This window comes from Zootoca vivipara, chromosome 10 (genome assembly GCF_963506605.1).
Source record: "Zootoca vivipara chromosome 10, rZooViv1.1, whole genome shotgun sequence".
In the NCBI taxonomy this organism is placed as follows: Eukaryota; Metazoa; Chordata; class Lepidosauria; order Squamata; family Lacertidae; genus Zootoca; species Zootoca vivipara.
The window spans coordinates 59,049,924-59,075,205 of record NC_083285.1 but is presented as its reverse complement, the minus strand read 5'-3'; the positions used below and the strand labels follow the sequence as shown (position 1 = coordinate 59,075,205).

General features: G+C 42.1%; 1 protein-coding gene across 12 annotated transcripts in view; it reads right to left on the bottom strand.

Annotated features, from left to right (window-relative positions):
* The window catches only part of PLEKHA5 (pleckstrin homology domain containing A5), a 177,383-nt gene extending 152,547 nt beyond the window's left edge, over positions 1-24,836 (bottom strand). For 7 of the 12 annotated variants that reach the window (XM_035127625.2, XM_035127626.2, XM_035127628.2 and 4 more), the window contains exons 1-3: positions 24,617-24,833; positions 24,210-24,286; positions 16,766-16,823 (exon numbers count right to left, since the gene is read on the bottom strand). In XM_035127625.2, coding sequence (XP_034983516.1) covers positions 16,766-16,823; positions 24,210-24,286; positions 24,617-24,708 — 227 coding nt within the window. In that variant the 5' untranslated portion in view covers positions 24,709-24,833. Of the gene's footprint in view, positions 1-16,765; positions 16,824-24,209; positions 24,287-24,616 lie in introns of all 12 variants that reach the window. The other 5 variants (XR_009558224.1, XR_004693348.2, XM_035127633.2 and 2 more) reach the window with 3 other exon arrangements.
* Between the last annotated feature and the right edge of the window lie 446 nt (positions 24,837-25,282).

Here is a 25,282-nt window from a genome sequence, read left to right as displayed (position 1 = left end):
CACAGAATCTTAGAGTTGGAAGGGATCCCAAGGGTCATCTAGTACAACCCACTTTGCTAAAGTGGGTTGGGAACATGGCGAGATCACTTTAGTGTTTAATATGTTAGGACTTGGACAGAGGCAAACAAGTAGCTTGTTGTAAATTGTGCTGTTTTAACTTACGGCTGACTCATGAGACAAAATTAAATATTTCTAGTGCTCATTATTTTAGCTGCATGTAAACTAAGCTAGCTATGAGATATTAATCACCTAATGATAATTAAGATAAACAGTGACTGAAAGTAATTACCCCTATTGTAAAAAACAACAACAAAGTATATAAACATTGTGCAGGTCCCTAGGTACAGTATATTGTCTTTCTTTCAAGAGCTCTGTAAACCAGTGCATTGTACTGTCTTTGCAAATGTATATGCACTGTAATTCACAATGGTTACTAGGAGAAGCACCAGATCTCAAGGCAACAGGCTCCCTCCCCTTAACGTCCAGCACACATTCACACAGCCATGTTTTACACAGGATCAAAAGTATTCCAGTTTTGTTAAATGATCAGAACTATTTCACTTGCCAGAACCATTTCAGTAACAAAAAAACAAAAAAACCCCACACCTAACCAACACAGATAGTTAACCCATCTTTGAGATTAGAAACTGCGGATCACCAAAGATAAATGCAAGTAGTCACGCAGAGACAGGAAAATGGATCTATAAGCCCACTAAGGCAGCTGCTGGATAAAGACACCTCAGCAGATTGCATTTCTACCCATGCCATATATTGCAACAGCAGCAGTCACAGGGAAGAACAATTAAAGTTTAAGGTTAAGCAAAACTTCTATCCAAGTACTGTAATCAGCAGCATCTCACTGCCCAGATCAGACACTTCCTATTAGAAGGGTCCCGTCCCCCCGCCCCAACATTCTTATTGAAGAACTATTATGTGGTTTTCTTCTGGAAAGCAACAATGATACTGTTTCAATGAAAGTGCTTTTTCTGAAGCTACAAGGAAGGTCTCTTGCTTGAAGGGAAGGAGAAAATATTAGCATGTGAACTGCTTATTGGGGTGCCAAATAGTTTTTGTTATCTAAATAGGAATGAGAATGCTTTGAGGCTTTGGAAAGCAGGCATTTCCTGGTGAACAGGTCTGGGCATCTTGCATCTGACAAGGTGGAACCCACTTTCTATGGGTTTCATTACCAAGGTGATTATATTTCCCACAGCATCCAATTTAGAATGTTTTGCCAGACATGTAATTCTAGAATACCCTCTGGTAAAAGTCATGGAAGACTTCCTATAGAAGGTAAAATGGTTTTGAGCATCAGTTTTGTTTTGTTTTGTTTCAATGAAAACTCTATACATTTGACTACACATAATATATACCTTGAAAACAGAAGACAAATACATCTCTCTCTCTCTCTCTCTCTCTCTCTCTTTCTCTCTCTCTCTCTCACACACACACACACACACACACACACACACACGTACAAAATGCTCAAAATTGTTTTCACAACAATTTTACTGTCGTCCTCTAAAATACTGCTATACTTCTCTTACAAGCATTGACCATTTGCACAAAGCAGATTATTCACAGATTTTTTTAGCCATGCCAGAACCATGTGGCAAAAGTGTTTAAAGGTACAGATTTAACATAGTTCTTTCCAGTTCTGAAAGCATGCACATTGCATTATCCTTGTGGATGTGTAGACAGCTGCACAGCCAAGCTGGTAACATGCCAGACTGGCTTAACTCTCCAGCTTTTTCGCAACCTTACCTCCTTTTTGTAACACACAAAAAAACATCTTGCTGTTTTTCATAATTAGGCATTTTCAATTGTGAAACAGAAAAAAAGCCTTGTTATTCATATATATTAGTATTCTAGAGGACGGAGGAGGCAAATGCCCTTGTAACATTTGGCTTAGACTTACAAGCTTGGCTTCCATGGATGATCAGTGGTCCTACTACTACCACATAGAAAAATCTGACTTAAACCAATACTAGAGGACTACAACACAGATTTGGAAAGTTCCATGCTGCTTTCCCATCTGGGGAGAAACGTTCTCAACACACATCCTTGCCCCTTTCATTTGGACAAGCAATAATCATTCACACATTGTAAATTTGATGATTAAATTTAAAAAATCTTTTTTAAAAAATATACAAACTAAAAATAAAAAACAAAACAGATGCAAAAGGTAACTTATTAACATAATAGGTTTAAGTCTGAAAACTCTTCAACATTCAATACTCATGCAATTCACCTTCCTCCCTAGGTACATCTGTAAACCCAAATATAAATCAACAGTACTGTTAACAGCAAACCAAGGACAAAACAAGACATAATATTTGTTATGTGGTTAGTCCAGCATGGGGGATTTTTTAAAAACACACACAAAAATAGCCGATGCCAGGTGTGTGTGAAAGCCACTAGGACTGTGGCATAAGGAGAAGGTGGGTGGCTTTAATCCTTTGCCTACTCCACAATCCCAATAACATCCCATTCTATTTGGGACAGTAGTGGGGAGGGGAAAGCTTAAAGCCCCTCACACCACCATCCTGATACAGCTTCACCACCCTGTCAGCCATTTATTTATTTTAAAACTTGCACAGCATATGACAAACAGTAAAGTTTGGCCCTAACTAATTAAGTAAATAAACCAAAAAGTAGATTTGTATTCTTGATTGTTGTTCCAGATTCAATGGAGCTCCTTACTTTGGTTTTCCTTCTGAATGCACACTACATTTTTCAAATCAACACAGGGAGTGAAAGAGCTGCCATTGGTTTTTCCAAGTACAGTGGTACCTTGGTTTAAGAACAGCCCTGTTTACGAACTATTCAGTTTACAAACTCCGCAAAACCGGAAGTAGTGTCCCGGTTTGCAAACTTTACCTCGGTCTAAGAACGGAATCCGAACGGTGGAATTCTGGGCACTGGCGGTGGGAGGCCTCATTGGGGAAAGCGTGCCTCGGTTTAAGAATGGTTTTGGTTTAAGAACGGATTTCCGGAATGGATTAAGTTTGCAAACCGAGGTACCACTGTACTTCCCTCCTCTCAACAGCACCACAAATCCCCAGCAAAAGCTGTTGGCTTTGAATGGGCCCCCACTGACCTATCTGTATTTGATGTGTTAACTTGGAGTTTGAGGGGCAAGAAAGGGAGCCACACAGTGATGGAAACAGCAGCAAGGAAACAGGAAAGAGAGTTGTCCTTCCCCCTGCACTGCTGCTCAACTGAAAAGACTGCTAATGACTCAACTAATGACTCAAGCTCAGGAAAACTACAGAGTACACAACTACTGACCGCCCTGTGAACATTGGATGACAGGCAGTATACAAATCTGATAAATAATAAATAAATAAAATCCTTCATTCCTCATTATTACAGTCTCTTGTGTCCTTCAAGGAAGATTCCACTCCATATTGTGAAACAGTGACTTAGAATACACTGCTACAATACTAACATTTGTAAATTCTGGATGGCTTGTCCCAAAATATTTAAAAGGACAATTTATCCATGGTTTTTCCTGCAATAAAAACATCTAATCGCCAAAACAATGTTTAACAGTGCTCATAAAGCAACACCATTCATATTCATTGTTCCAGCACAACTTTTTGATTGTTCAATTAAGGACATCCCCTGAAAAAACTAAGATTTTGTTGTCTGGAACCAAACTACTTCTTAAAGTGGATCAGTGCAGTGCTTGATCTTGAAATCTGCAAACCTCCCAAAAACCTATATTCCCAATTGTTCTGAGGTGGAACAAAATAGAGGGAAATCCAGGAAATCAAATCCAAACGTAAAGAAGAAACAGGAGAGATAATCACATTCCGGGATGGCTGCACACAAGTAATTATATTCAAATAGTCATTCCAGGTACTGGGTAGCATCCAAGTACGAATCATAGTAGTTCAGATTGTGGGGATTTAGCTGTTTCAAACAAAAACTCACAAATCAGAATTCCACTGGAATCCTCCCACGCAGGAACACACCTGATATGACAGTTCAGCCTGTCGATTTCACAATATACTGCCTCAGGGTTGATGATAACACTGCTAATTTGATGAACAAGGAGAGCTAGAATAGCCAACATGCTGCTGATGTATACAGAAAAATGAATACCTCACTGTATACCTGTATACTGTATCTAGTCTTTGATCAAATTCAGCAAGCCATAAACAGGACACAAGTAAATTCCATCACAGTAACAGATAGTAGGGAAGTTTTATGAGCCTTTAAAATCAAATATATTGTCTTGTTTTCTTCTTTCCATGAAGAAGTTCCTGTGCTTGTTCACCTTTTAATTAATTTCTGATATGCAGGTGTCTGTAAAAACAACAATCCTAGTTTGTCCCACAGTTGTTATTATAGGCTGAAAATTCCTTGCAGCACTCACAACATCAAGCCTTGTTTATTTCTGATCACAGCATTTTCTTCTCCCTTAAGCATTAGAAACCAAAACTCAAATAGTATGAAATAAACCACTTCCCAGTGACAGCCTCTGAACAGAAGCCATGCTTAACTCATCTGCTTCTTCTAGAAACTCAATAAACAATTAAAACTAAGGCTAGGAATGAAACATCAGACTTGGAAAAACTATGGAGCAATTTAAAAATTAAGTGAGATTATTAATTGGCTTTAGTGCCTAAGCATCTTCCCAATTAATCCAATTTAATTTCAGTCTCATAACATTAAGCAGCTTTAAATTAATTTAATTGGCTATATAGAGTAGAGTTTAGTTTTCATATTATGGATGATTACACCCAATACTGTATTACTTTTTACACACACCAGAAAAGTCAAAGAAAATGATTTAGCATATTCTCCATGCAAAATATTTCCACAGTATGATCTAAAATTGAGGGAAGCAAGGGCAACTACAGCTATCCAAACTCTAAGGTAAGGCAGTCTGAGACTTCTTCACAAATAATACTCAAGTTCTTTCATTTAGTGTGTAAATGTAGCAATGGTGGCAAAGAAGTCCTATTTCTTCGCCAATGCTGTCCAGTAGAGCTATGGCTGTGAAGAACTATTAATTTTTGGTCCTCAAAACAGTTGTGTAGTGAAAAGACGGGAATTGGAGCACAGTGTTGAAGTGGCTTGACTATCTGAAAAATGGGACCCAAAAGGTGATGCTAGTTTTAGAGTACGTTGTCAGCAATATACTGATGGCACACAGCTCTGCTTCTTCTTTACTTTTGCAGGTGTGGCAGTGGAGGTGCTGGACTGTTGTCTTGCCTGGGTAATGGACTGGATGAAAGCCAACAAACTAAAGGTCAATCTATATAGGACTGAGGTACTATTAGTGGGTGGCTCCATAGACCAGATAAATGGGTAGATGCCTGCTCTTGATGGGGTTACATCTGCATCCTTTGTCTGAGGCTCAGGTGGACTCAGTGGCACGGAGTGCCTTTCATCATCTTTGGCTGGTGGCCCAGCTAAGCCCTATTGGACAGGTATAGGTGGAGGCCTGGCTGTCAATTAGTCTCCAGGCCCAATTCAAAGTGCAGGTTTTGACCTGTAAAGCCTTAAACAGCTCAGGACAACAATGCCTTAAGGGTCGCTTCTCCCCATATGAACCAACCTTGACCCTGTGATCATAATCTGAGGCCCTTCTTGAGAGGCCTGAAGGTGACAGCCCGAGAACGGGCCTTTTCTGTGGTGGCTCCCCATTTGTGGAATGCTCTCCCCAGGGAGGCTCACCAGGCGCCTTCATTACATATCTTTAGGCACCAGGCAAAAATCTTTCTCTATAACCAGGCCTTTGGCTGATTAACATTCTATAGCCTTTAATTGTGTTTGTGGGTGAGGGATTACCGATTTGTTTTTGTTTCATTATGTATATTGTGTCTTCTCATTTTGTATTTTTATGTTGTGGACCTTCCTGTGATCTTGGCAGTTAAATAAAGCAAAGCAAAGCAAGCTGCTCCTCTTCCCATTCGAAATTGGCCTAAAGAATAGTGCAAGGTTCTATCTTGTTCCCCCATACTACTTAATATCAACATGAAGCCACTGGGGGAGTTCATGCAGAGTTTAGAACTGTGCAGTTATCAATACATTGATGACTACTTAATACTAATAATACTAATAATATTATAATATCAACTCATTCTCTCATTTTAACTACTATCCTAGAAAGGCAACTGAAAGGCTGAATCACTGTTCTATATGTGTGAAGGATTTGAAGGGGCCAGAACAAGGCATGGCTTAATTCACACAAAGCAGGAATACTGCTGGTAGGCAGAGCAATTTATTTGTTTGGATTTATAAAATGTTTTTGATGGTACTGCACTGCCTCTGTAACTCAAGGGTGGTTAATCCTGGGACCTGGGAAATTTAAGAACAGTCTTCTTTCATACTCCCCACCCCGCCCATGTTCCAACTATAATCTCAGACCCTGTTCTAGATGTCTTGACCTCATGAGACACAGCTGATGACAACCAGAGCATTCTCTGTGGTGGCACCCACTCTCTCAAATGCCTTGCCAAGTGAGGCATGTCAGACCTTGCCACCATATGATTTCAGACAAGTAGTAAATACATTGTTTTTCAAAAGGGTCTTCAGCTTATTCTTTTTCTGTCTTTGTTTCACTGTTGCATTTATGCTTCACTATTGGATTTATTACTGAAGAGGATTTTTAAATGTTTCTTACAAATGGACTTAACAGGGCTTGTTTTAATTTAAAATATTGTTTTGGTCCTATGACTTGTTAGTCTCTAGTTTCTCAAAAAGTAGGCAGGATGTACATTTTTGCTGAATGTTTATACCCTTACATTTTCTCTTACACATTAACAAAGTATCCCAGATTAAAATAAACAAGTTCTTAGGGAAATCCAAGAAAGGATTTCACACATTCAGTATTTAGATATGCTGTACTTAGCAAAGAAACAGTCCTAGACAAGAAGAGCTCATAATCAAAGCATCCTAAGGATGTATCTACCTTGGGAAAATAAAAGGTGCTACCATGTTTTAATTAGCAACTTATTTCACAAGTGCAGAGAAGCTGCCAGTGAATGCAAGAAACAAGACAGGTAAATGTGGGTCAAACAAACTATTATCCTATGCCTTTTCTCTTCTCACCCCCAAAACTAGATGCATTGTGGAAGTTGGTGTACTAAGGTATGTTTCCGATTCTTCCTTTCAAAATGTTTGGGTGAACATTATTCTTAACTTCTCATTTAGCTGCCATTACCTGCCACAACTTCTGTCTTGCTCGAGATAAAGTAGATTGACCTTTTAAAGTGAACAATTCAATAGAAACAGTTTATGAAGTTACTTTTTTAATAAAAAAATCATTAGCTAATAATGCCAAATACCTCTTAAAGAAAAACTCAATATCTGAAGAAGTGTGCATGCACATGAAAGCTCATACCAATGACAAACTTAGTTGGTCTCTAAGGTGCTACTGGAAGGAATTTTTTTATGTTGTTTCAATATGGGTCTGTTAAGCAAAGCCAATATTAAACCAATATACATTAGCCAACCTGGCCTTTGACTCTCCACCCCAATTTACACAACATCTCAAACTATAAACCCTGTCCTTCAAGATGTTGTTGTTGTTGTTGTTGTTGTTGTTTATATGCCACCCTATACCCCGAGGTAGGAGTCAGACGAAGCCATGTCTTTTTTATTTAATTTTTATTTAATTTTCTGTTTTACAATTTAAAATACTCGTACATCCTTAAGATATCAATGACTTCCCTTCTTTTCTTACCATAGTTCATTTTACATATCATAAATCCCTGCATATTTTACAAAAACTACCATTCATTATTCTATTATTGCACCCATCAAAACTTATGTCTTCCCCAATCCCTTTATACTTACTTCATCTTTCTTTTTCTTTGAAGTGCCAACCAACTTTTCAGCATTTCTTAAAATGTCTGACCTCTTTCCCCCTTGTGGAACAACATCTGCCATTATGAGAGTGATCAGGATGGGAACTTTGTTTATGTATTTGTTCAGGGCAGTCATAAGTTGAAAAAGGAGAACCCAAAACAGCATACAAGTTAAAATACAGAAGAAATATCATTATGCTGCCACTATGGGTCTCGTGCCACCTGCTCCACCATATGCTGCAACTCAATCACAAGAGGCAGGTTAATTATATGTTTCCAAACTCTATGTGGTGCCAGGCATGCAAAAGTCATTATAGACAGTTCACTTTCCTTGAACTCAAACAGGGAATTGTGCAAGAATACAGCAACTTTAAAGCTCAGCCAGGCCCGGCTCGCCCATTGACTCTAGTGGCGCAATGCACCACGGCGCCTGGGCGATCAGGCAAGTGGGGGAGCTTCGCGGCGGCCTCCCTTTTCCCTCCACCAGCCACACCGCGAGAACAGGGAGGGAAGCGAGCGGAACAGGGGCACTAGGACCCTGTTCCGCTCTGCAGCGCCAGGGTCATCCCTCACCCCGGCGCTGTGTTTCATTGGTAGAGGTGACGCCACTACCAATGAAATGCAGCGCCCTGTTGGCAGGAAGGAACCCGCCGTGGCCCGGCCTGTCCAGGCACCCCGCTGGGATAAGGGATGAGGGCCGCGTGGAGCAGCGGCGCCTCCTCCCCCACTCAATCTGGCGGCATCGGACAGGCAGGCAGCCTCCGGCACAGTGCGGCCCTGCTGTGAGGTGTGGGGGCCGCCGTGAGGCTCCTGCCACCCGGCACGCCAGGTAAGAGGTTTTTTTTTAAGAGTGGGGGGGCGCCCGAGGGATCCCTGCACCAGGGCGCCCGATGACCTTAAGACGGCCCTGAGCTCAGCTGAGATCTCAGCTCACATGTCCAATGGCTATAGATGAAGCATTTTAAGTTTCAAGTCAATGCAAAAGTTAAGACCACAACTTCAATGAAACCTTTTCAATATTATTATAAGGGAGAGTAGATCATGTTTTGAAATGCAGTATTGCCAGACTAGAAAGATTTTGTATAACACCTGTCAAATTTATCAAAGGCCTTTCATAGCCATTGCAGTCACACAGTCTCCCACCCACAGACCGATTACAAGCAGCAAAAAATCTTCATGCACCCTCTACATAAAAGGTGCTTGGGGGGGGGGGGGTAGACATCCTAACTCTGTTCTGCCAACTTGCCACTCCCCACATTTCTTCCCTTCTGGCTACAACATGTGTCCCTGGTAGCCACAGGGAAATCATGTCCTTATTTCTCAGAGAAGTTTAGAACTATTTAAAGAGAAAGGATTAATGTAGGAACACAGTCTGATACAGTTTTGTGGGACAAAAACCCTCATCACACAGAGAAAATGCTAGACACACATCACCCAGTGATTTAGTGATTTAGGTCACTCCCTGTTAACTCTAAAACACAACTAAATAAAACTGGTTCAAGATACATGTTTTCTATACAGAGCATCAATGTCCATGAAAAATAAAGTGGTATCAAGGAAAAAAGGGCTATGAACTATAGAGGTAAACCAATGAAACCAACGTTTGCAAACTCCCTGTCATTTAAGGTTGCTAAAAGACTGACAAGTTAGAAACAAAGATTTTCATGAATTTATCACTCATGTTCTGTCTGACCTTCACTATTGCCAATTAACATCTGTTTGCTTGCAGGGTGTGTGTGTGTGTGTGTTTGCGCAAGATTTATTTTAAAGCATCTTGTAAATAAAAATGTTTAAGTCTCCAATACTATTGTTTTGGTCTTTAAGGCTTTGCAGAAGATGTTTCTTTTAACCCATATTATTGAAATGCAGTATTTATATTCTTCTTCTAATCCAATACAATTTGAAATCCTTCACTAAGCTCATTAAATACAAAATGCTATCACAACCTTCAGACAAAACCTTATTACCCAAAGCAAACAGAACTCTATTTACCAGTCTGTGTTTTGGAGCTCATGTCCCATTTGTAATTAGCACAGAACCAAGCTCCAAAAAGAAAACAGATAAGAATATGGATAAAAATTGCCCAATGAATAATCTTAAACGAGTCAAAATGTCGACATATAATTTGAAACACTTATCCAATATCTGCACAAAAAAATCATGCTTGACGTTCATTTTCTCAAAACCTCAATTATCTAGCATGTTTTACTGAATCAAAGCCATAAACATACAATACCAATCTCAGAAACACACCCATTAAGCACACCAAGAACTTATTAGAGGCATCACCAAAAAACATTTTCAAAGGCTTGATTTCAAACATGGATGAGCCCTATTACACTGAAAGCAAAATCATTAAATATTCTTATTCAACCAGCATGTTGAAATTATACTTAATATTGTCATCAGGTTTCCTAATCTTACACACATTTTCATATAGCCCTCTAATGGGCTACAATTACAAACAGAGTGGGGAAATATTCAATGAATGCATGTAGGAAAGCAGTGAACAGTTCTATTAGCAAACATATCCAATAAATGAATTTAAACTCAAAAATAACTTTAGAATGAAAAGGCCTATTATATTTAATTATATCCCCTATAAGAATATCATAGGCTTAGATATGTTGAAATATACAGTAGGTTGTAGAAAGCTAGACTACTTATATTGCCAACATCAAATTGCTCATCACTACATTTTGAGGGAGGGTAGAGTTTTTGGAAGGCACAGAGTGGCAAGCAAAAGGAGTCCCTCTTATATAATACTACCACTTCCCCACCATTAAAACTGCCGCCACCCCCTCCAGCTTTCCCAAACTCAGCTATGAACATGACGGATAAGAACACAAATGGGAACAATATTCTTACCCATGTGCTCCATCATCCTTCCAGTACCTTTACAAGAAGGTATACAGTATGTGGAATCTCCTTCCTCTGGCACTGCTCACGTGAATAAACTTTTCACAGATACTTGCCAGCAGTGCAATGTCCCCTTCCCAAATGCTGAACAACAATGAAATATTCAATACATAAACATTTGACTAGCTATGTTCAGCTCTATAAGTGCATTCTGATTCAAATGATCTATTTTTAATACGTGTTTACTTCACATCAAGTCAAAACGGCTTGAAGGCCTCCCTGGATTTAAGACAACTGATGCTTTAGTTCATTGGTATTTTTTCTGAAGCTTTTCCACACACAAATGATCCAATAACTGGCATGTATTCTAAGTCAGAAATCAAAAGAATCTTTTTTGTCAGGGAAGATGGAGTACATGAGTGAGTTTGTGAGCATGTGTTTTCCCCTTGGCTATAGTTCTGCATAGGGTCCCTTCCAGGGCTATAAGGCCGGGATCCCTGCATATGTTGCAGGGGGCAGAATAGGAGGCATGTCATGGCAGGGTCCCTGGAAGACCCTTGTCTGCTTTTGTGGTTGTGTGGCTAGGAAGCTGCTGAACAGGGTGGAAGGCCTGGTTCACAATCTTACCCTTTTTGTATCTAAAATAGTTAAGTAGTATGGTAAAGGTAAAGGTAAAGGTAAAGGGACCCCTGACCATTAGGTCCAGTCGTGACCGACTCTGGGGTTGCGCGCTCATCTCGCATTATTGGCCGCGGCGTATAGCTTCCAGGTCATGTGGCCAGCATGACAAAGCCGCTTCTGGCAAACCAGAGCAGCACATGGAAACACCGTTTACCTTCCCGCTGTAGCGGTTCCTATTTATCTACTTGCATTTTGACGTGCTTTCGAACTGCTAGGTTGGCAGGAGCTGGGACCAAGCAACAGGAGCTCACCCCGTCACAGGGATTCGAACCGCCGACCTTCTGATCAGCAAGCCCTAGGCTCAGTGGTTTAACCACAGTAGTATGAGCCCCCATAATAAGCTGTACCTATGCAACTTTCATAGTTGGGACCTTAACCAAATTATTCATGTCTCATGGAAAATATACGTGGAAAGTGTTAAGTCCCAGTACAGTGCACAGCATATGTGGAAAGTAGTATGGCCTGAGATCCAGAAGAGTGTAGCTTGGGAAGAGGGAGAAGCTGTCATCATTGCTATATAACAGTAAAAATCAGGCCATAGTTAGATTGCTGCTTGGAGAGAGAAGGATCCCAATTAGTTAATGCCAGTGTAAACTTCCATCTTTGATAAACCATAGAAGTGCCCTTACAATTTAATAAAGAATCTGATTATTCATGCTGCCGAGCAAAAATCAATCTTCAACTAGTAAGGATTAAGGGGAGCTCTTGTCGAGAGATATTATCTCAAATCCAGATATTAGAACATCCGTGCACCTGCCTATGAAGAACATGTCACCAACAAAAGTGGATAGACTGTCAGCCTAATGTGGCACAGTAGTGTTGTTTTGCTATTCATATGGCAATAGTATATTGCAAACACAATGCACTCTCCAAACCATGCATATTTTTCAGGCAGATTCATACAGCACCCTATTCCCATGTTTGCCAAGAGTACTTCAGAGAAGGGGAGCATATGCTTCTCTAAGCTTTGGAACAATATTTAGATAATTATTTCAATGACAACAGAACAAGTTGATGTTCAAGTACTATCAGCAACACGTCTTTCAATTAGCAGTTCTGATAACATCCTGTACTTATCCTGCCACAAAAGCTGCAAGATGAAATGATTAAAAATGGTTATTTTCAGCAGTAAAAGCACTTTTTAAAATTAAATTTGTATACCGCCCTTCATCCGAAGATCACAGGACAGTTTAAAAATACAAAATGAGAACACAAAATACATAATAAAACAAAAAACAAACCAATAGCCTGCCTACCACAAATACATTTAAAGGCCATAAAAGGTTAATTAGCTAAAGGCCTGGTTATAGAGAAATGTTTTCGCCTGGTGCCTAAAGATATGTAACAAAGGCACCAAGTGAGCCTCCCTGGGGAGAGCATTACAAACAGGGAGCCACAGCAGAAAAAGTCCGTTCTCATGTTGCCACCTCCGAACATCTCATGAAGGAGGTACACAAACAAGGGCCTCAGATTATTATTGCACTGTCTAGGTTGATTCATATGGGGAGAGGCAGTCCTTTGAGCATTGCATTCTTGAGCTGTTTAAGGCTTTATAGGTCAAAACCAGCACTTTGAATTGTCACAGCGAGCAACCTAACCACTGATGTTTGCACCATATAACACATTACGGTAATCTGATCTCAAGGTTACTAGAGCATAGACAACAGAAGTTAAGTTATCCCTGTCCAGATAGGGGCACAGCTGGGCCACCCACCCAAGCTGATGGAAGGTACTCCATGCCACCTGAACCATTGCAAAGATGTGCGGGACAGCCACGCCAGAAGGATACCATGGTAGATGCTAAAGCTTTACATCATATAATAACTGTACAGAAGTAGCACAGGGCATATAGGAAAACATAGGTGTTTGTTAATAACATAACTATAAATAGGAGAAGATAGGATGCATTCTGTAATTTACAGCACAATCCAATGAATATTTACTCATATATAAGTCACACCATTGGAAATTGTAAGCATGCACAGGACTGCAGCCTCAGATTACATTAGCATTGTTGAAAAAACTACTGTCTTGCCAAGCCCACACTTGTTAAGATACAGTACAGGTAAAAGGACAGAATAGCAATGACAACCAGATTCAGGTACTTAAACATGTCACCCTGCATTTTAACCATTAGAAGACCTTTAGAAACATGATTAAAACTGGCTTGAAGGAACATCACTTCCTCTCTCCTCATGTCACAATAAAAGCAGAAATTAGTAATCAGAAATTTACAGGACAGAAATTAGTAAGCACTCAAATATGGTTTGGAACATCTAACTCTCAAGAAAAAGTGAGAGTCTCCACAGTACAAAATGACTTGCATGCCCAACACTCCAATCCTGCAAGCATTACTTCAAGATAAGCTCCACGTATTTCAATGGTTCAAACATATGCATGTTAGAATTGCAGCCTCTGTGGCAAAAAATTGACCACTCAATCATTGTAAAGTTAACAATATTAGTGGGACTACATGAATGCATGTTAGCTATGATTTATCCAAGGCTTTGCAAATACAGTACTATCTTCCAAGCAGGACTTGACACAAAAGCTGAACATTTATAGCTTCTTACCTCATCTTCCCAGTCATAAATATACTATACACTTCTTTTTACTAAATAAATAAAAAAATAGGAAGCTGCTCTAGTCTACAGGTGAAACTCGGAAAATTTGAATATTGTCGAAAAGTGCATTTATTTCAGTAACGCAACTTATTATTTTTTATTTTTCTTTTAATTTTTACAAATGCTTTCTTTTGGAAATTCCACAGTAATAAAACAAATAGTTACAATAATACAAAAATAAACATCGCTATTACATTTCATTAAATCAATTCCATTAATAATTGACCCACCTAACAACAAATAATTACAATTACAAGAAATAAAGGCTTGACATATCTTGCTTTGCATGTCATGCATCTATCTCATATATTGGTTTCACCTTTTAAGTTGCATTACTGAAATAAATGCACTTTTTGATGATATTCTAATTTGCCGAGTTTCAGCTGTATACCAAGTCAGACCACTGGTCACTCTAGTTCAATACTATCTACACTGAAAATCTGGAACTCCTGTTAGTCAATAGGCAGTCTCTTCCTAATCCTACCTGGAGATGCCAAAAATTGAACCAGGGACCTTCTGCATGCAAAGCATGTGCCCTGCACTGAGCCACAGTCTTTATGCTTCAAGTCAAATTTAACGGATGTGTCTTCCCAACGAAGGTGTTAAAACTGAAAACCATACAGAATCTTTTCCCAGAGTCTTCACAAGACCCGTTCTCTGCTATTATTGCAACCCTGTCTCCCCAGGGTGAAAGGCAGATAAGGCAACATGCAGCATTATCATTGTTATTGTTGCTATTAAAAATTATTGCATGCTTTTTTTTACTAAGGCAATTCAAAGCAACTGAAATTTAAACAGACACGAAAGAAAAACAAATAACAATCTACAATACAATACAATACAAAGGGGGGGGGGCAGGAATCAAACATTCCAGAAGAAGGCCACAGATTAATAAAAGCCAAAGGCCTGGCAAAAAAGAAATGCAAATGTAGCAGATAAAGCTATGTAATGATGGCACCAGGGGAGCCTCCCTGGGAGCAACATTCCACAAGCAGGGAGCCACCACAGGAATGGCCTGTTCTCATGTTACCACTACATCCCAAAGAAGGGGCACATGAAGAAGGGCCTCAGATAACAATCGCAAGGTGCAAGTTGGTTCATATGGAGAGAGGCAGTCCTTGAGCTATTACGGTCCTGAGCCAAATAAGGATTTAAAGCTCAAAACCAACACTCTGAAATGGACCCAGAAACTAACTGGTAGCCAATGAAGTCGGTCCAGGGCTGGTGCCATGCACTCAGACTGTCTTACTGAGAATGTACTCCAGGGCTCCACTAAGTGATTTCGTGTAGTTGTTAAACAACATACAAGATAAAACCTAACCCTGCAGAGCACACACTAAAGGCTCCCTGGGCATCAGCCTGTGGAAACAACCACCCGAGTTGATCTGGAACCACAGGAAAGTGCTGCCGCTCACTCCAACTTAGGTAGCCACTCCAGAAGGATACCATGGCCAGTGGTATCTAAAGCTACTAAGAGATTAAGGAGAATTAATAGGGCCCCGTGTCTCTCCTGACACACATCATCATTCCAAAGCATTTTTCGTGCCAAAACTGGGCCTAAATGTCAATTGAAATGGCTCTAGAAAATTGGTCAAGGCATGGCTTGAACGTGTGCAGCATACTAAGCTAAGACAAGCAACAGACAAGGACAGGGATTTTAAAGTATTTCCTCATCCATAAATATCTAGCTATATTACCCATCAAACCAACTGAACATTGAGACATACAATTCAAAACATATAATGATCCGTGGAAAAAACTTTATCACTTGGAGGCATGCTGTAAAATGCGAGGTGTAGATCAAATTAAGCCAGACAAGATTTAAAGCCCCCTAAAACGCCATATATTTTTGAATACGGTTTTGGAGTCAAGGAAATCTTTCTGCTGCAGCAGATGTTAAACACTGAACTGTGAGTGGAAGGGAAACGTGTGCCAACTGGGATAAAAGGAAGGTCTATGATGGGTCTCATGCTTCTGCTTGTGTAAGAACATATTTGGATCAAGTTCCTTTTTTCTTGTACATCTTTCCAATGAAATATTTAAAAAAACAGCACTTCTGTGAACAGCAGATACCTTCTGCAAGCAGGAAGACACTTTTGGGTTCAACCCAATATTTTTCAACAGAGATTACTGAAGCATAACACGACCACATAGTAATCAAACAATTATCCTGTCTTTTTTTTTAAGACTAACTTTGTTTGGGGGTACAACTTTCATCTAGAATATTCAAAATACTTGAAACATTCTAAATCCCTGAAAGCTAGGGCCCTAGCTGTATAAAAAACAACAAAAGACAATGAAACCTCTGGAAAATTCAAAGTTTAAAATAGAATTAAGCATGGCTTGGTGTAAGCAATATATGTTAATATATTTAAAAGTGGAGTAATGATCTAAGTGGTATGTAGGAGTGAGAGTGTTAAGTTTTAATGTGGAATCAGGTTCCCACACAGCTATGGAGCATTACGAACACGGGATGCATGCATAAGTTGCCTCAGACAAGTTGCTATTTCACAGTCTACTCTACCTCAGAGGATCACTGCAAAAATAAAAATACATGATGTCACAAATGCCAGTCTACCCTCCTTGAAATCTCTATCATACAATTATGCCATTAACATTCCAAAATCCCATTCTACAGGATACTTTCACATATGCATATAGCCATTTCACTACTCTCAATGCGCACAGCATATAATTCCATAAGATAGGACATACAGCTATACGGAGATTCAGCAGTATAATCCATAATGTCTTTAATTGTAGAATCTTACTTACTTTATGTAGTATCTTGCACCTTCAAATGTATAGGCCTCTTCCCAGCCTGTGGGTAGGTCTAAGAAGGAATACAAAGAGCATTTGATCACATTACGGAACCAACTGACAGTAACCAAGTCCATTTTAAATCTATGCATTATTAAAAGAAAGCAATGCTTTTATCTGTACACTTACTACTGGTTGAAATTCCAAACAACAGCCAATAAGATTGAAATTATACCAAGAAAAATCGATGAAGAACAATTCTAAGCTCACTCTTGGTGTCTTCACTGCAACTTACTCTCTCACATATATCCTCAGGATTGTCATTTTACGGAGCAATCCTAAGTATGGGGAAGCCATCATAATTTATTCTGCTTTACACCCGCATAAAGTATATCAGATCCAAACTCAGAAGTGGTGCCACTGCTACCGGTAACTGAGTCAGCTTTAATATGACAGAGGGAAAACAAGTCTTTAAAATAGAATTTGATATATGCCAACGTTTTGCTGGTGTAAATTCCACTGGCTTGCAGGTCATATGACACAGTTGAACATAGTTAGGTTCTAATTTTTACCTCTCCCCACCTAGTCCCACCCACACCACTCCTCCAGCATGCTAATTTTTCAGGGTTTATGCTGGTGTAAAGTAAGGTAAAGGTAAAGGGACCCCTGACCATTAGGTCCAGTCGTGACCAACTCTGGGGTTGCGCGCTCATCTCGCATTATTGGCAGAGGGAGCCGGTGTATAGCTTCCAGGTCATGTGGCCAGCATGACAAAGCCGCTTCTAGCAAACCAGAGCAGCACATGGAAACGCCGTTTACCTTCCCGCTGTAGCGGTTCCTATTTATCTACTTGCATTTTGACGTGCTTTCGAACTGCTAGGTTGGCAGGAGCTGGGACCAAGCAACGGGAGCTCACCCCGTCACAGGGATTCGAACTGCCGACCTTCTGATCAGCAAGCCCTAGGCTAAGTGGTTTTTAACCACAGCGCCACCTGGGTCCCTAAAGTAAAGTAAGGTAAGGTAAAAGGTAAAGGACCCCTGGACAGTTAAGTCCAGTCAAAGGCGATAATGGGGTGCAGCGCTCATCTCACTTTCAGGCCAAGGGAGCAAGGCGTTTGTCCACAGACAACTTCCTGGGTCATGTGGCCAGCATGACTAAACCGCTTCTGGCGCAACGAAACACCATGACAGAAACCACAGTACACAGAAACGCCATTCACCTTCCTGCCACAGCGGTACCTATTTATCTACTTCCACTGACATGCTTTTGAACTGCTAGGTTGGCAGAAGCTAGCAGATTCAAACCGCCAACCTTCTGATCAGCAAACACAAGACACTCGGTGGTTTAGACCACAGCACCACCTGCGTCCCTATTGTAAAATACACTGGTTTTGGATCAATCAGCTTAGATAATAATAATAATAATAATAATAATAATAATAATAATAATAATTTTTATACCCCGCCCTCCCCAGTCAAAACCAGGCTCAGGGCAGCTAACACCAATAAAATTACAATAAGACATAAAAGAAAAGAAAACAATTTATTAAAATACAGATTAAAATACAATTTAAAATTTAAAATGCAGCCTCATTTTAAGTAGTCCATAAATCCAAACCATGAGGGAGAAAAACACAGGGGTCAGACTGAATCCAACCCAAAGGCCAGGCGGAACAGCTCTGTCTTGCAGGCCCTGCGGAAAGATGACAAATCCCGCAGGGCCCTGGTCTCCTGTGAAAGAGCGTTCCACCAAGTTGGGGTCAATACTGAAAAGGCCCTGGCCCTAGTTGAGGCCAATCTAGCCACCTTTATGGCTCGGGATCTCCAGTATATTGTTGTTTGTGGACCTTAAGGTCCTCCGCGGGGCATACCAGGAGAGGCAGTCCCGTAGGTACAAGGGTCCCAAGCCGCATAGGGCTTTAAAGGTCAAAACCAGCACCTTAAACCTGATCCTGTACTCCACCGGGAGCCAGTGCAGCTGGTAAAGCACTGGATGAATGTGATCCCGCGGCCAGGACCCCATAAGGAGCCTCGCCACGGCATTCTGCACCCGCTGGAGTTTCTGGGTCAGCTTCAAGGGCAGCCCCGCGTAGAGCGAGTTACGACCGTCCCATGGATCATTGTGGCCAGATCAGGGCGAGAGAGGTAAGGGACCAACTGCTTGATACGGCGGAGATGGAAAAATGCCACCTTAGCTGTGGCTGCAACCTGCGCCTCCATGGAAAGGGAGGCGTCGAAGGTTACACCCAAACTCTTGACAGAAGGTGCTGGCACTAATTGAGCCCCTGCAAGAGATGGGAGTTGGCCCCCAACCCCATGTCATCCCGACCCAGCCAGAGGACCTCTGTCTTCAAAGGATTTAGCTTCAACCGGCTCTCACGTAGCCATCCAGCCACAGCTTCCAAGCACTTGGTCAGTGTGTCTGGGGCCGAGGCAGGTAGATAGATCTGGGTGTCATCAGCATATTGTTGACAACCCAGCCCAAAACTCCGGACAATCTGGGCAGAGGGCGCATAAAGATATTAAAAAGCATTGGGGAAAGGATTGCGCCTTGTGGGACTCCACACACCAAGGAGTGCCGCAGCGACAACTCCCTCCCTAGCGCCACAGATGTGGGCAGGCTAGAGCGAGGGACTTACACCAGAATAGTCTGGCTGAGAATAAGATCCACTGGATCCTAATTCACCCATCCCAACAGATGTTGTGCTTTGATTGCTCTCTTAAACAAATAGTTTCAGGAATATTTGTCTATTAGACTTTGTCTTATATTCCACCACATGGAGTTTTGTCTAGCATCAGTAACATACATCAGTACTAGTTCAGATGCACATATTACTTTAGACACTACTTGTAGTCATGTAACTCTATAAACTGTAACATATTTGAACACAAGTCACTCTAAAAACAAGATTGCACTCTAAGTCACATCCTTCCAAAATGGTAGCTGGGTAAGAATCACAACAGAAGCTATTTGTTATGACAGCATAGTTACATCATCTTGCCATATCTTCAAGTTGAGCTTGCAAGTGTTCATAGACCAGACAATACTATTGAGAATTTATTCTCACTACTAATCCAGTGGCAGAGGAAGAGAAATACGGTGTTTCTCTCTAGTCAGCAATGGAGCATCAATCACTAAAGGCTCTTTTTAGAAGAGGAATCAAAATCAAAGCCTGTCCTCCTCTTTCACTAGAAAAACGCAAGACCACAGAGAAAAAAACTAGACTACTAAAACAGTATGCTTTTTTAATCATAAGCTTCACTGCCTAAAATAATCACTTAGACAAGAGTACTGTATTTTCCTTTGTTGTCTTAATACATCTGGCTTTGCTTATTGCGATACATATCACCTGTCTTTTTTAAGCTGCAGTACATAGCATGAAAAATACCAGTCTAGTAACCAAAATGTTTATAGGAGATACAATCTTTTGGAGAAATATTTTATGCTAATATGAAGCATTTCAAGCAGTACAGCAAACTTGTATCAGGGAATATTGCACAAGCTAGAGTAAAAAAGCTTTCCACATTCATTCCCATGTAAGAAAAAGAACAGCAGGTCTGGTTGGTATATTAGTACGATCAGTTATCCAAATATTATCATAAGACTATTCAGAATTCACCATGCCAGCAGTATGAAGCATTCCATTTGCCAAAAAATAAGTTTGGTTCATTACCTAAAAATATTCTTAAGACAACAAAAAAACCCTGAGTTTTCATGGAAGCTGTTAACATGCTTTGGCACAACTGGCAAATTGATGAAGCGGAGCAACAATGTGCATGGTGAAAACAGAATGTATTGAAAATGTGATCAGAGAAAAAAAGCTTAAATACAGTGGGAGAACATACATCAATTCATGAATGCCAAGTGTGAAACGCAACTACACTCAACATTGAACTCCAAATGTATCTGGCTATAAACTATTCCAAGACATTCCCCACAAATATGACTAGGAAGGATGATAAACAGAACACAAGAACCTCTCCTCCAGGTCACATGCAGTAAAGGCAAAAGAGCAATGTAATGTGTGAATAAGAAACATGCAAACAAGATGTACCAACTGAACATCTCCAGGCTGCCCTCTCTTTCCTTTTTCCCTACAACAGGTATTTACACCAATGAAAAACATTTCTAAATACCCACCTCTCAACAGCCAGTGTACTGAGCCATCAGGTAGCAAAGCAGAAAGCTTTGCTTTAAATCCCTTTTCCAGCCAATCCCTCTTTCTGCTGCTACTCTTCTCCAGAGAAACAAATGGCAAAGGAGACAAATTCTACCTTCCTCTCCTCCCCAGTTATTCCTCAAGCTCCTGCCCCCACTTTCTCAGTCCCACCATTCCCCAACCACTCTCTTATCCTAGATTGAGAGGGGAAGTTTCTAGGTGAATGCACTTGAGTGCAATCTATGAATTTCACAAACCAGTCATCATTAGATGCCAAGCTCTAGAGATCATGATGCTGAAAAGGTATGAGCAGGTGATTTTGTGTTCTGCTCAGGGAGGAAGCTTTAAGCATACAGACTGTGCGACTGCAAGAGAGTACAGTAAAGGAATCCATTGGCTGTGAGCTACTTTCAAGAAGCATAGCAGTTATAATATAAAAGGCAGACAAAAAGGTAGAAGAGCATGCATACATCACCAAGACAACTGAAAGCTTGTACAATTATTTCATTTTTGATACCAGACTTTTGTAACACTTTAACTGCAGAGAACATTTCACCTTTGCAGAGAGATTCATTATTCAACCTGCACTTGGGTGCTGCTGGTTAAATGTAATTTCGTTCCCGTTAGCCTACAATGCATTCAGAGACCCTGAATGGCTAGGCAACTGTCACAGGCTCGAACTGTCCCTTAATCGAGGAAAATAAACATTTCCCTATAGCCATACTGCATAAAGGGTTTATAAATGTCTATATTTGTTTTATCTACTTGCAGAACGGAATAGGGCAGCACAAACAGGGAATAGGAATAGATTCAAGAAGCAAGACAAGGGAGAAACAGCTTCTTGCTAAAGTTTCATCTGGCTATGTTGAAGATCTTAAAGCAGTTCAGAACGCTTGTCCAGTGGGTGGAGATGTGGCCACTGAAGAAGATGCATTAAGAGAGCTGCCGATTTCTCTGCAGCTTAGCAGAGTAGTAAGCTAGATTTTGGAGGAACACAACTAAGTTGATAAGAAAACAGATTTGAGGTTAGCTGAGCTGAAATCCAGGAGCCAACTGGAAAAAGATTAGTATGGGTTTAGTTTCCCAAAGAAGAGAGAAGGATTATAGGGTTGGTTACTAAAGAGAATTTGCAGAGCAGAATGGCAGATGAGGATAATAACAGTAAGGGATAGCCAATGGCTAACAAGTCAGCGAAGAAGATATACTGGGGGGGGTTAATAAGGAAATTAGTAAACTGGACATTTGAGAATAAATACTACTTAGGAGTACAAGATAATGAAGGACTGGAGGGCCAATGGGAAATATGTAAAGGAAACTGCCTAGTTAGGGGTGGGTGGGATTAAGGGTTAATTGGAATTGTGAATCAGTGCAATTTAATTAACTAGGATGGCATGACAGTACAGTAATAGAGGTGAGCCACACAAAGACAATGTTTACGTGTCAGTTCTTAGGGAAAGTAGAGTTGCTGGAGTTAAAATTATTGAGGAGTGTCACACATTTCACTTAAGGGCATTTGAGCCTCTTGTGTATCATTTCCCACCAAGAGTTAATATGTTCATCCAAGCCATAAAAGCAGAAGCCAGCCATTTTCACACTGGATGTGAAATCTGTACTTTGCAGTCACACTATAGACCAGCTTCAAAAAAAAGTTAGCCTGAAGTGTGCACTCCTTACTTCCTAGACTAGAGGCTGGGACAGAAGATTTAGGAATTGAGGAAATTTCATTGAAGAGACAGAGGGCCCATGGGGAGGGGGTGGCAGGAAACAACTGAGAGATCAGTTAGTTTTGAGAATGCAGACTATATGCTCATTGGAATGAAAGTTACAATGGGCAGTAGGATAATGTGTACAAAGTGAAGGGTCAGAGACAACTAGCTCAAAAGATGCTGTGAAAACACAAAAGACTGAAATGGCAGATACTTGGAGAATGGGGGCACAGCAAGAGACAGTTTTAGTTTAAAGGGTCTGGGATAGTATACCTGTACACTCCTTTCAAGTGGTCATTGAAAAGGGAGGGAGGGAGTTAAGAGATTTAGAAGCACAAAATAGTGCCTTTCAATGGTGGGTCATTGTGGTCATTAGGAGTTTTTTGTGGAGAAGGAAGAACAATTTATTAGTACCAGGCTTGTGGCCTGAATTCGAATGTGAATCCAAAGCATTTTGGTAAAAGAGAATTCTCTCTCTACTTTGGAAACATGTAGTAAATGAATGGAGTAATTAGATGGGGAAGCAGTTGAGCAAAGAGATGGGTTACAGGGAGAGAGAAAAGGGCCTATGAAAGAAAGGGGTTTTTGCGGGGGCGGGGGGAGATGAATGATCACTGAGCATGAGTTGTCATTTTGCCCCTTCCCAAGGAAGGTGAGGACAAAAGCTCCAGTCAACAGCAAAAGAAGAAGAAAGGTTAAGTAAAGTTAATGAGGGGTACAGACAAGTCAAACTGGATTATGGTTGGAAGCAAGAAGAAAACTCAGCCAGGACGTTCTGCAAGAGTTTAGTGATTTTTTAAGCACATGTCGAGGAAAACCCAGTGGCAGAGGCTGAGTCAAGATCGGAACTGTGGTCCAAGAGGTAGCAGAGACAGGCTTATATGCAGAGGGTCTGCAATGCCAAATTGAAGGGATTGGGTGAGGTAAAGCTCAAATGTGGTTTTATATGAAGCCCCCACAAATTGGAGGGATTATAATGTGGCAAGTGTGACTCAGTGGTGGCTCTATTTGGAGGGGGGGGGACAAGTTTTCCCCCAAAGACAAGAGATGGGAGTGAAGGAAGGGTTTACAGGTGTGGGGGAATGGGGGTGATTCATTGTGGTGCTTTTGTATGAAGAGCCCACCTCACCCAAGTTGAAGGGTTTTTAAACATGGAGAGAGGAGTTGACAGCACCTCCAGGCGAAATGTTTAAAGGAGGGGGAAAGCACCACAGAGAGTGACTCAGTGTCAGCTTTCAAGTCCACAAGAAGGTTTTAAGCAAGTGAGGAGGAGCAGGGTGTGAGAGAGGGGCTGTGTGCCTGTGTGTAGGGGGAAAACAGTGTGTGAGAGGAGAGCAAGAAAAGAAGGGCTAGGCAGGTAAGTGGGGGAGGAAAATCAAGAAACCCACCTCCACCTCTTTCTTTCTTTCCTCACTCTATTCCACCTTCCCTGCAATAAGATCTCTACACTCTTTTCCACGGAGGGCTTGTGAGGACACGGGAAGGGGGGGGGGCTGAAAGAGAATGGCATACAGAGAAGAGAGAAAGGCAGGGGGAAAGTGGGGTTAGCGACGCTTCCAAGCGGGCTGCGCTGTTTTGTGTTTTTCTCCTTACCTGGGCTGCGGCGGTGCCCGGTGATCGCCGCCTCTCCCGTCAGCGGGTGCAGCCAGGTCGTGCTCTTCGCTTCCTCGCTAAGGGGAGAAAACACAGGGCGGCGCGTGAGAGGAGGAGCAGGAGGAGCGCGCGGCGGTGACCCGACCCCGGCCGGACCCTAAAGCCGACCACGACGACCCTCCCTCACAATTACCCCGGAGGAGCGACTTAGCGCCGCCGCCGCCACCGCCGCCTTCGACGCCCCCACCCCGGGTGGGCGGGCAGCCCCGGAGCCGCTCCTCTCCTCCTCCTCCGCTTCTTCTTCTTCTTCCCCTCAGGGTCATGCCTCCCTCCTTTCCCGCCTCGCGTCCCCTCGCTGCCGCCGCTCCCTCCGCCTTCGCTCCCGCCTCGCTCGCTCGCTCGCTTACTTGATGAAGAAGACGCGGCCGCCGCGGCTGATCCCGTAGCTCCAGCAGGCGGGCAGCGAGCGCAGCCGCTCCGCGGTCAGGTCCGCCGCCATGTCCGAGCGCGGCGGAGGAGGCGGCAGTAGCGGCGGCGGCAGCAGCAGCCGGGGCGAAAGCGGCGCGCGCGGGCACGGGAAGGAAAGAGCGCGAGGGAGTGGGAATGGGCGGGGGAGGGAGCGCGGCGCGCCGCCGCCGTCAACACAGCCGCCGCGCGCGCGCGCCGCCGCAAACGAACCAGCCGAAAACACCTGGACGGCGGCGCGAGCTTGGAGAGAGTGAGAAAAGACAGTTGGGGAAAGGCGGGGGGGGGAGAGGAGGAGGAGAGAAGCTGAGCCCCGCCCACAGGGAGGGCTTATCAGCCGCCAATCAGTACCGAGCTCTCCTGCCACGCTCCTCCTCCACCACCTCGGTATCTCCCCTTCAGCTCTTCTCCCTCCCCCCTTCCGCAGCCGACTCGTTGGCTCGCGAACGCGCGCTGCGAAGCCCCGCCCACCGTGGATTCTTTATCCCCGCCTTGAAATTAAAGGCCGGGGGAAACCCAACAGCGCGCCTCCTATTGGCGACCAGCGGAGGTTACGCGCTCCGGTGTTGCTTAAAAACTCCTGGAAGGGCGAAGAGGGGCTCTGTGTG